The sequence below is a fragment of the Notamacropus eugenii genome, chromosome 1, assembly GCF_028372415.1.
Source record: "Notamacropus eugenii isolate mMacEug1 chromosome 1, mMacEug1.pri_v2, whole genome shotgun sequence".
Lineage (NCBI taxonomy): Eukaryota > Metazoa > Chordata > Mammalia > Diprotodontia > Macropodidae > Notamacropus > Notamacropus eugenii.
Window position 1 is genome coordinate 582,652,090 of NC_092872.1, and position 12,584 is coordinate 582,664,673.

At 38.3% G+C, this 12,584-nt stretch overlaps 1 protein-coding gene across 2 annotated transcripts in view; it reads right to left on the minus strand.

Annotated features, from left to right (window-relative positions):
- PAK5 (p21 (RAC1) activated kinase 5) overlaps positions 1 to 12,584 on the minus strand; it is a 330,539-nt gene that overhangs the window by 6,793 nt on the left and 311,162 nt on the right. For both annotated transcript variants that reach the window (XM_072634449.1, XM_072634448.1), the window contains exons 4-6: positions 7,377 to 7,868; positions 5,329 to 5,462; positions 2,242 to 2,368 (exon numbers count right to left, since the gene is read on the minus strand). In XM_072634449.1, the coding sequence (XP_072490550.1) occupies positions 2,242 to 2,368; positions 5,329 to 5,462; positions 7,377 to 7,868 (753 nt within the window). The remainder of the gene's footprint in view (positions 1 to 2,241; positions 2,369 to 5,328; positions 5,463 to 7,376; positions 7,869 to 12,584) is intronic.

Here is a 12,584-nt window from a genome sequence, read left to right on the forward strand (position 1 = left end):
ATGTCTTCTGACTTTGAGATTCTATGTCTTTAGAACCCTTCATGATAAGGTTGCTAAAGATAGCCATCTTGGGCTTCAGGTTTCCTTACACTAACCTAGATATTTAAAGTAGGGATGGATAAAAGAAAGCAATGACTTCAAACGGTCAAGATGGCTTCATGATGATCAATTTAAGCTCATGGTAATGACAGACTAACATAATTTTTAATCCTGATTTTTTCAGGGGAATCCTATTGACCTCCATTTCAGTAAAACTTTTGACAAAGTATCTTGATTTCCCTAAGGACAAGAGGGACTGACATTGGCTAGACCGAAGTACATCTAGCTGAATTTAGAATTTCCTGAATGATTACTTTTGAATTTGGTATTTCAAGAGATTAACAAAAAGAAATATCAGAAAGATAAAAAGGTATTAAGTCCCTGAATATCTCAGAAGTCTAATGAATTTGAAAATCTTGAGTAAAACTGGAACAGTGGCAACCATTATATGAGCAGCTGAAATAAATCCATACTAGTCCCAATCACATTATTTTATGTCTTTATTTCATACTTTTGTTTAGAGCTATATTCTATGATCTTATTATATAAACAAGTAGTTAGACAGTCAATAAAGCAGCTATTATGGGCCAGGGACTATGCCCAGGGCTAGGGATACAAAGAATGACAGAGGAGGATCTATTCGCTTAAGTCCCACATTATAATACCCCACCCCCCCACGTCTATACACACACACACACACGCACGCACGCACGCATGCATGCACACATACTCATTTTTCATAGATATAAGAAACTGGATAATCATAGATGTAAACTACACATTTTTAAGAGATATAATAAACTAGAGAAAATCAAAGGGGGAAGGCAGTAGAATTAAGAAGGATTGGGAAAGACTTCTCATTACAAGGTAGAGTTCTAGCTGGAAACTGAAGGAAGCCATGGAAGCCAGGAAGTAGAGATGAGGAAGGAGAAAATTCCATCCAGTAAAAACACTCAGAGTCCGAAGATGGAGTGCCTTGTGCCAGGAACAACAAGGGGGCCAGTGTTACTGGATGACAGAGAACACAGAGAAGTAAGATGGGAGAAGACTAGAGTGGAACATGTCACAAAGTTGCATTATATATGAAAGAGGGATAATAAGAGTAGGGCTTGCTCCATCTATTTCACAGGACTTTGGGAAGTATAAAGTATGGCACCAAAAAGATATTAAGATCTCTTTTTTTAGTAAATTTATATACATGGATGGGAGCTATGAGTTAAAAATTGGTGGAGAAAAACTAAAAAATATTACTGCAGATAAATTTTTGGGTGTTTTTTGTTTGTCTGTTTGTTATCTGTTTGCATTCTGACTAAGCAAGACCTGACTGGAAGGGCATCACAAGGCCACTCAATGAAATGTAAGTATCCTGGGTCTCTAGATTCCCCTTGACTCTCTGAATCATTTCTGAAAGAAGTCTCATCCAGTGCCAAGATATCCAGACAGTTATGACTATAGTACTTTTGGGAACAAGGAATTAACCTCTAAGAGAGGTTTTGTTCCATTTTTCATCAATGCCATTGCCCTCAATGGCAGGAAGAGGGGCTAAGTAGATCACCTTAACCAAATTCCATTTTACTTCCATTCGGCCCATTCAAATTCCCTTTGAGGGCTCAGCTCTTCTTTCCTTCTTTGACTTCTCTATGTAATCCTCTAAATGAGAAGCAGCAGATACATTGAAGGAGTATATGAAATGGTTGCTGTGGCTACATGTCCAAACAGGTAGCCCCTATGCAAACCCCAACAATAGCTGGGGTTCAGTCCCTTGTAGAGCCAGATGATGATGGATAATGGCTCCAATTGGTTATGACTTCAGTTAAATTTGGAGTCAAATCACAAGACATTTTGATTCTTAAGAGTAGAGGACAGCTACTTTGTGTTAGGACTGAAGCAGGAGGGGGAAAATGAATTTTCTATACTTGCCGAGTTTCTATCCTCATTGGTCAAGCAAAGAAATACATTTTAAATTGGGTTTCTAGTCGAAGGTGATGAATGGGATGGCATTTTCAGATATTATGATCCTAGCACATGATGTCCCTCTTTGTATATCATGTCCTGATGGGAGGTAGACAAACCAAGTCAGGAAGTTCAGAGTATAGAGGACCAAGTATCTCAGGGACAACTGTCCTCTGAGGTTGATCCACAACTGATGATCAGATTTCATTGTGCGCTTTTACTAAAGGTAAGGAAATCTTAATATCTTACCCGGCCATCACTTGTCAGAAGGATGGAGTCACTCTTTATATCACGGTGAATAACTCCTTGATTGTGAAGGTAAGAAAGTGCCCTCAGGACTGATAAACAGACTGTAGCTATTTGTTCTTCATTCATTCTAAAAAAAGAAACCGTGTTTGAAAAGCAACTTTAAAAGATTAAGGATATCTCTTAAGCAAAATCAAATGGACAGGTTTGGAGTAGTTCAGGTTAAGTTTTTTGAGCTAATGCAAATGCTAGAAATGTGACTTCATCTGGCACATAGCAGATGCTTCCTAAGTACCTGTTAGCTGGCATTTGATCCGACATACAAAACAGTCTTTATGTCAGCACAAAGTCAATGGCAATGGGCCCTAAAGGATTACCTATTAAGTCTATCCTAAATAAAATGTATTAGTAATTGAGGCAGGTGGAGGTACAGTGGATAGAGAATCAGGCATCGAGTCAGGAGGACATGAATTCAAATCTGGTCTCAAATCCTTACTAGCTGTGAGATGCTGGGCACGTCCCTTAAACCCTTTTTGACCCAATTCCTCATCTGTCAAATGAGCTGGAGAAGGAAATGGCAAACCCCTCTAATGTCTTTGCTAAGAAAAATTCAAATGGGATCACACAGAGAGGAAGACACAACTGAAAGACTCAACATTAAAAATCACATATTAACTAAAAACACATCCTAAGACTTTGCGTTAAATCATACTAATATTTTAATAATTCGAAAGAGTTTCTGAATATTTTAACAAGGTTAATGCCATCATACACTGAATCTACATAAGTAACAGGTTGGGTAGAATGAGAGGAAAAAACCCTCTATGTTTATGGGAACATATGGTCCTTTTTATATAAGATTATATAGATACTTCATTAGGCTCATTCAAAAGATAGTGGAAATATTTTTGATAAAGCAAATGAAGTAAACAAGAGTGAGGGAAGGGAAGGAAAGAGAAGGGAAGGGAAGGGAAGATGAGATAACAGAAGGGTAGAGGAATAGACCAGAAGTTTTCATCCTTTTTAGTTGCTTGTGAACATGGCCATTTGGTCTGATGTAGCCATGTCAAACTGCCAGTGTTGACATCTAATAATGACACATGGTTCTGTAATTTCTTTCCACAGTTATGGCAATTACACAGAAGGGAAAGTCATTACTTATTTTGGAATTCGTTTATGCTGATATCAACCAAATATATCTTAAATTATTGCTTTACAAAGTGTCCTAATCTTCTTTTGATTGCATTATCCCCCAACATATGAGATTTTAATTTGTTCCAAGGAGACAATAGGTCTACAGGTCATCTGTAATAACAGTTGACTACATTACATTGTGAGTCACCATTGGAGAAATCATCTCTCAGAAGTGTAGGCTTGATCTGCTAAATCGTTCTATGCCTAATCTCTGACAATGAATTTGAACTGTTCAGGGCTAGCAGAAATTCACAGTATTATTATTACTAGTATTTTATTCCTAGAAATCTCTCCATGCTAAGTAAAATTTAATTCAGAGGAATGAGAATGAAATTTATTTCATCTAATCAATCAATTTGTCAACAGGTATTAAAAATATTAAGGTAGGAATTTCCCAAATTTGTATAATCATGGTTTAAAATTTTGTATATTCCAGACACACCCTGACAATTTTTTAACTGCTTCCTCTTCAATGCTGGTGCCCCAGTCCCATTTCTCTGGACTGTTAAAAGAAAAATCAGGAAAAGACAAAAAGATTAGTTCACTATGTCATAACAAGAGGAAGAGAGAGATCAGTTGCCAATTGGGAATCTTGAAAATTGAAATTATTTTTATGGTAGGAATAGATTTCTTTTGGAAAGAAATTTGAAGAGCTCTTTTCTGTGTGTTGCCACATGAAGAAATTCCCCTTTGCACTATCATCTTTATGAACTGGAAAAGTCTAGGATTGGCAAGTTTCTCTGTTTTCAGGAACCTGGTGAGCACATTGTCTCAGGAATAAGGAGAGCTGCCTGCATGTATCTAGCCCTGTGCTAGTGCTCCCACAAAGACAATATCCTCCCAGCTGAAATTGCAGTGAAAATCAGTGGATATCCTCATTTCCCCTCCAGGTTCCTCTCTTTCCTGGAAGCCACAAATTGGACAAACTGAGGAAGACCAACGTGGGAACAGTCCATATTTTTGTGCTTCATCAGTGATCCAGTCACATAATTTTACTTTCACAAAGTTTCTCAGTCTTCTCCTCACTGAGACTTAATTTCCTGGTTCTACTTTCATTTATGGAACTAGGAGGGAGACAAGAGGCAGAGACATCAGAATAGAAATACTTCCTTATCTTTCAAGACTGTTTTAAAACAAAACAAATATATTTCTCTGTTCTTACATGTAACAAAATGACATTCTATTGTTCATCTTGTAAATACTCCTTTTTTACTTGAAATAAATTTGAAAATCTCTTGTCTTGCACCAGTATTCAATCTCTCGTAGCACCCAGTAAGAATACGCTTCTTTTTGGAAAACTTTTCCTTCTGACATCTGCCTCTTGTTCCCTTGTTTTTTTGAAAGAAGCTGGTGCAAATACTGCTTTAGGTAAAAAGCCACTCTTGGTCCCCAAGCTCTCTAAGAATTTACCAATTATTGTGTATGCATCTTTCATGTATCTATTTATTTATATGTCATTTCCCTCATTGAAGCATAAACTCTTTGAGGGCTGGGACTTTTATTTTTGCCTATATTGATATCCCTACCAGTTGGTAAAGTTCATAGCACACAGTAATACACAAGTGTAATAGATGAATATATGTTGATTGACTGATTAAGAAATGAAAAGCAGAATTCAATCTTAGAATATTTATCACTGAACATTTATCATTTGTAAGAGCATGTTAACTTCAATTCAATAGAAATTTAAATGGGGGCTTATTCCCTGTATATTGAATAGGGAGTGTGCTATGGCAGTAAGATACAGTGCATACCTATGAATTTCTCAGAATTAAATTGAGATATTATCAAGGATAGTCTAATGGTTACACAGATCACTGGGTATCTCCTATGAGGGAAAGATAAGTGCATTAAAAAAGGCTCTCTCAGGGATCTCTACGTACTAAAAAAACTTACCTCATGTGAGTTACTATTTCAGTCAAAGCCCCACCTTCCAGGAACTCCATGACAACCCATAGTTCATCACCAACAAGGTAACTATTGTACATGTCAACCACATTGTCATGATGATAATCCCTCATAATTACAACCTGTACAAAAGAAAAGGGAAAGATCTCTGTTTTGGTTGGTACGGAGGTAGCCTGGAATAGCAAACATGGTTTTGGGTCTGGGGCCAGGAAAATCTGGGCTAAAATCCTGCGTCTCACATCTACTGGCTTTGTTCCTATGGTTAAGCTACAAAACCTCTTTGTGTATATCAAGAGATTCTCTAGAATTTATCCACCAAGTCATAAATGGGAGTCCCTAGAGTCATATATTGACAAAATCACAAATCCTTCACATATTCGTTCGCATGAGAAGCTGAAATCGTATTTATTCCTCTGGAGACAGTTCTCACTATTAGACTTCTAAAACTTATAAATGAGTAATGGTGGGTTTCTATTCTCCTCACCCTAATCAATCAATCTATCAGTGCAATAAACTGGGTATGAAGGAATTTCCTTTTTAAAAAATCCTCATAATAACTGGTGGATGTCTTCAATCAATTTGAAAAGACCATGGGATTTGGAGCCTTCTGATAAAAGGTGCAAGAGGTCACACAGGAAGTATCGTGATTGGTTCATAAAATAAACTCATATCATCACACTTCTTGAACTAGTGATAAAAATATATTTGGGCTATTTATAAAAATAAAATTCAGTTGAGCAGTATATCAGGCAAGTGGTGAACCTGATTCTTCCCCAGAAAAACTGGGAAAGGTGGTAATGAGCACATCAATGCTACACAGATGGGATTCTTCAAGAATCTAATCAGTTTCCATGTATTGTTTGTAAGATAAGAGTTATATATTTAGCTTTATAGCTCGCTATAATTTTATAGCTTCTGATTCTTGATCAATTAATTTCCAAGAAATTTTTGAGAAAGTCCTTACAAAGAGAAGGGTAAGCAGATCAATAGCTTTTGGAAGTTGGGTAATGCAGTTTTTAGAATTATAATTATTGCTATTAATACTTTCACTAATACTTTAAATGGTAATAACATGCCTCTAGATGGGGCACTGATAACCATAACCTAATAGTAACATACTGATTGTTCAAAGACACTGTATCTGATGGGAAAAATTAAGGTAATTAACCAGGGTGTTTGAGTGACCTCTAAACACTAAACAAGTTTACATACTAAGAGTTTATCTGGGAAATAACTACCTCCAAGAAATTCAATGAAAACCCAGAGCTCTTCATCAACACTTTCTCATTAAAAGTGGACAAGTGGCTTCACTGCTAAGGAATCTCTGTTTCCTTGTTGTCAAAAAGAGTATTCTTTCTTGGAATTTTAAGGATTAGAGGTGCAAGGGACCTTAGAGCATATCTACTCTGGCCCCTTGATTTTGTTGATGAGAAAATGAAGACAGAGAAAGGAAAAATTAAACCATCCAAAGTCACCCAGGTATTAAAAGCTAAGTTGGAATTTGGCATAGTGAATAGATATCTGTATTTGGAATCAGAGAATCACAGTTTGAATTCTGATCCTGTTATTTTACTACCTGTGTAACCTAGGACAAAGCCCTTAACTTCTCTGTGTTTCAGTTTCCTCCTTTGTAAAACAAGGGGACTGGATGAGATGGTCTGAGGCCATTTCGAGTTCAAAAACTACGATCCTATGAACATGTCTTATCCAGTGCTCCCATTGTTAATACATTTGAAGGGTCTCTCGTCTTCTTGCCTAAGACTTCCTCATTAGATATTATAAGGTTTAATTAGAGAACAGTCCTTCCTTTCTTTGTGTTCCCCAGATACTGATGCCTAAAGAAGAATAAGAATATTGATTACCCTCACCCCTCCCCTTTTCTAGCCACATTTAACATAGCTTCAAAAATTGATCAAGAAGAACACCCAATGATCAAAGGGCTTTTACCAGTATACCCAATCTCTTGAAATACAAATTCTAGGGCCAATCACCCTTTCATTGAATAATAAAAAAATTCTTGGGGGACATTGATTTACCTCATTAAAAAGCAGCTCACGCCGCTGTTGTTTCCTGAGGTCCATTTTCTTTACTGCAACTTGTTTTCCTGTGGGTTTCTCAGTGGCAAGATAAACTATTCCAGTTGACCCTTCTCCTATTTTAATAAAATTATCCAGGTATTCGCGAGGGTCATCAGGGCTAACCACAAGCTGTAGAGCAGCCCTGAATTGTTCGTGGGATACCCTAGAGGGCTGCTGGTCTGAAGATGAACCCCAACTAGGTGGGGGATAAGCACTTGAAGAGACGCTTGGGGAACTTGGATAAGAAGCTGTAGAGATGTACTGAGAGCTGGTCTGGAGACCAGGCTGGTGATAATGAGCAGCCTTATGATACCCAGAAGGATACTGGTAGCCACTTGAGGAATAGTTCACTTTGTTCTGAGTTTGAGGTAGTTTGACAGGGCCTCGAGGGTAAGTGTCAGATCCAGACAGAGTGGGGCTAACAGCCATCTGTGCTCGATCATAGTCCACCTGGGGAAGGAAATAATGATAGTTGTCATTGGTAGTCTTTATATCTGTGCCAGCTAGTTAGTTCATAGCATTGGCTGAATGACGACTGTGTGCAGAACATCATTATGCTGGGTCTAGAGTGGACAAAACATGAAGTATAAGAAATCTGTCTTGGGTATCCTCAAATCTGGAATTTTAGTCTCCTTGCCACTCATATACATACCCAGTGCCTTGAAGTTATATTCCTTTTCTCCGATCAAAATCTAATCTCAGCATTAGTTTTTTATACCTTATTATTATGCCTTGTTAATAGTCATTTATATCTCAGTATAAATTTCACTGAATGTGTTCTCTCTCCTTTGACATTGACATTTTAAGCCTTGTCTCTTTGAAATAAAAGGTTTTGTAGTGCTAGAGTGCTGGGGATGGAAGCTCAATTCCATGTGGACAGTCTCGGGCGGGTAAAGGTGGGAACTTCTAAATCTTAGAGTTCTCATGAGGCCCCCCCATAAAACACCAGGGAATCGAGGAGTGAGACCGAGCAATCTCGTGTATTTCCACCTCTTCCCGTGAGAAACGTGATGGGAGGAGCATCCCCCTCGAGACTGTCCCGGATCTGGGCACACCTATTGTTATCTAACAGGCATGGTATTCAGATGCAAACTATGCGGCTGGAGAGCTTAATTGGGGTCAGGAAAGCCTGAAAGCTCTCTTAGCGCAGAGGGGCCCTGACAGGACAGAAGGCTCCATTTTTCCTCTCTTTGCTCTCCCCTCCCCCTCTCTCCCCACTTACACTTCTACTTCCAATCTCTTATCGTAAGATCTTTGCCTCCTTGGGAGATTCCTCGCTCCCTCCTAAGGAAGAGCTTCCCCTGCACTTGTAACCAGGACCCTGAATAAAGCCTAACCCTTGTTCAACTCCGGAAAGTCTCTTCTCTCATACGTTTATCTGGTTTGGCCAGCCGAAGACCTGCGATAGAGGTAAGGTAAGACTCGGGTAGCCCTCAGGCCTCTAGGCCTGGCACTAGAGGAATTGAAAGTGTCAGGGGGCAGGTGAGGGATTACTAAAGAGGAGACAGTCCTCAGTGCCCCAGAAATCAAAATATACAAGTAGCTATCAACACTGCCTTCCCACAAGGTTGTTTGTAGAGTTTCTGATTTCTGCTGCCTGACTTCTTTCAGAGATGTTCTTTGGGTGGGCTATATGCAGATGGGCCTAGAGTCTTCAGGTTACCCCTGGCTTTACCCTTATACTTTTCTACTGTGTCTAGGCTTGAAGAAGGCTCAGTGCTTTACATCTATGTCTCCTCTGTCCCTCAATAAAATGTATCTGCCATGTTTTTATTTCTTCTGGACCTCACTATATGATTCCTAGAAAAGCAAACAAAAAAACCCTCATGAAACTTTAAGCAACTAACAATAGCTAAATGTTTATTTTTCTCCCAAAATAATCTTTATAATGAGATGGGGGAGATATCATGCCTTACCCAAAAGATGGACTATAAATGCTGCAGTGCAGGGAAGATTTGTTTAGGACTCTTCCAGGCATAATTCAGTTCCATTAAAATAAAACATTTACTTTGTATTTACTGTGCATAAAACAAGAAATAATGTTACATGGTGTATATCAAGCTGGTCTCTTTATCAGAATGACCTGGATTAAATTTGTCTCTGACACATATTTCCTATGTGACCCTGCTCAAGTCATTCAACCTCTCACTAATCTAAGCAACACTATAAGGTTTTCCTTAACTTTTGTGTGTCATGGATATTTTGGTACTCTGGTGAAGTCTACGGACCCCTTCTTAGAATGATTTTAAATGAAAAGATAAAATGCATAGGATTACAAAGGAAGACAATTATATGGGGAAATTTAAACAACCCCCAATAATTTTATAGATTGTAGGTCATCTCTGCCCTGAGATTGTAAATTAGACATAAATTGGAGATCTGTCTCGATAGAGTTTCCTCATCAGAAGTTCCTTCTATCAATGAAGGTCCACACCACACACATATAATTTTGTCAGAGAATTAAACATTTCTGCTTTGTCTCTTTTGTTATCATCTGAGCAGTGGTCTTATTCCATTTTCTCCCTTTCCCCTACAAATTTAGTGGCAAGTAGATAAAGCATTAGATTGCTGGTGAGAAAGATCAGTTCAAATCTGATCTGATACCTACTAGCTATGTAACCCTGGCTCTCTGTCTGGCTCAATTTCCTCATCTGTAAAAAATAATTAGAACCTACCTTCTAAAGTTGTTGTGAGGATAAAGTACTGCATATATGCTCACTATAATAATAATAAGCAATTCTTATTTCCATCCCTTAGGCATGTCCTTTTTTAAGATTTAAATATATTTATTTTTAGTTTTCAACATTCATTTCCACAGGATTTTGAATTGCAAATTTCTCCCTATCTTTCCCATAGCCCCCCCAGATGGCATGCCTTCTGCCTACCACTTCCCCCAGTTCATTCTCCCTTCTATTATCCACCCCCTTATCCCTTTCCCCTTTACTTTCATGAAGGGCAAGACAGATTTCTATACCCCACAGCCTGTATATCTTATTTCCCAGTTGCATGTAAAAATAATTTTTTAACATTTGCTTTTAAAACTTTGAGTTCCAAATTCTCTCCCTTCTTCCCTCCCTGCTCACCCCCATTTAGAAGGCAAGCAATTAAATATAGGTTATACATGTGTAGTTATGCAAAACACCTGCATAATAGTCATGTTGTGAAAGACTAACTATATTTCTCTCCATCCTATCCTGTCCCCCAAGTATTCTATTTTCTCCTTTGACACTGTACCTTTTTTAAAGTGTCTGCTTCTGACTACACCCTTCTCTCCCACAATCAGTCCTCCCTTCTATCATCTTCTACTCTTATCCCCTTTTCCCCTATTTTCCTGTAGGGTAAAATGTCCAATTAAGTGTGTTTGTTATTCCCTCCTTAAGTCAAATCCAATGAGAGTAAGGTTCACTCACTCCTTCTCACCTCCCCCTTCTTTCCCTTCATTGTGAAACCTTTTCTTGCCTCTTTTATGTGAGATAATTTACCCCATTCTATCTCTCCCTTTCTCCTTCTCCCAATATTCCTCTCTCATGCCTAAATTTTATTTTTAGATATCATCCCTTCATATTCAACTCACCCTGTGCCCACTATCTACCTACCTACCTACCTACCTACCTACCTATCTATCTATCTATCTATCTATCTATCTATCTATCTATCTATCTATCTATCTGTCTATCTATCTATCTATTTATCTATCTGCCTGTCTGTCTGTCTGTTTCCTCCAACTATCATAATATTGAGAAAAGTCTCACGACTTACAAATGTCATCTTTCCATGGAGGAATGTAAACTTTAATAAGTCCCTTATGATTTCTCTTTCCTGTTTACCTTTTCATGCTTCACTTCATTCCTATATTTGAAAGTCAAATTTTCTGTTCAGCTCTGGTCTTTTCATCAAGAATGCTTCAAAGTTCTCTATTTTATTGAGTGTTCATTTTTTCCCTGAAGGGTTATAATCAGTTTTGCTGGGTAGGTGATTCTTGCTTTCAATCCTAGCTCCTCTGACTTCCAGAATATCATATTCCAAGCCCTTCAATTCCTTAATGTAGAAGCGGCTAGATCTTGTGTTACCCTGATTTTATTTCCATAATACTCAAATTGTTTTTTTTTTTCTGGCTGCTTCTCCTTGACCTGGGAACTCTGAAATTTGGCTACAATATTCCTAGGAGTTTTCCTTTTAGGATCTATTTCCAGAGTTGATCTGTGGATTCTTTCCATTTCTATTTTACTCTCTGGTTCTAGAATACCAGGGCAGTTTTCCTGGATAATTTCTTGAAAGATGATGTCTAGGCTCTCTTTTTGATCATGGGTTTTAGGTAGTCCAATAATTTTTAAATTCTCTCTCCTTGATCTATTTCCCAGGTTAGTGGTTTTTCTAATGATATATTTCACAATGTCTTCTATTTTGTCATTCTTTTGTTTCCGTTTTATAATTTCTTGATTTCTCATAAAGTCATTAGCTTCCATTTGTTCCATTCTAATTTTGATGGAATTATTTTCCTCAGTGAGCGTTTGGACCTCCTTTTCCATTTGTCCAATTCTGCTTTTTTAAGGTATTCTTCTCCTCAGGCTTTTTGGACTTCTTTTGCCATTTTTAAGATGTTATTTTCTTCAGTATTTTTTGGGTCTCCTTTAGCAAGGTGTTGACTCAGTTTTCATGATTTATTTGCATCCCTCTCATTTCTCTTCCCGATTTTTCCTCTGCTTGTATTTGATTTTCAAAATCTTTTTGAGCTCCTCCATGGCTTGTGATCAATTAATATCCCTCTTGGAAGCTTTTGATGTAGGAGCTTTGGCTCTGCTATCCTCCTCTGGTTGTATGCCCTGATCTTCCTTGTCACCAAAGTAAGATTCTATAGTCTGAGTTCTTTTATGACATTTTTACTCATCTTCCCAGTCAAATACGTGACATTCTCTTTGTTAAGGAAGGATTCTGCTTCCAGTAGGGGTGTGGGTTGGTGTGGATGTACTGTCCCAAGCTTCAGGGATTTTGTAGCAGCCACTCCATCCCCCACCATCTGTGGCCCAGAGCTGTGGAAGCAGTCTCTGACACTTCTACTGCTGCTGTTGCTGCTGCCACTGCCAGCTGCAGCCACCCCTACCCCTACCTCCACTGTCTTGAGCTGGGGCCTGGCCCAGTCAGACCATGTGTTTCTCTTTCACCCAG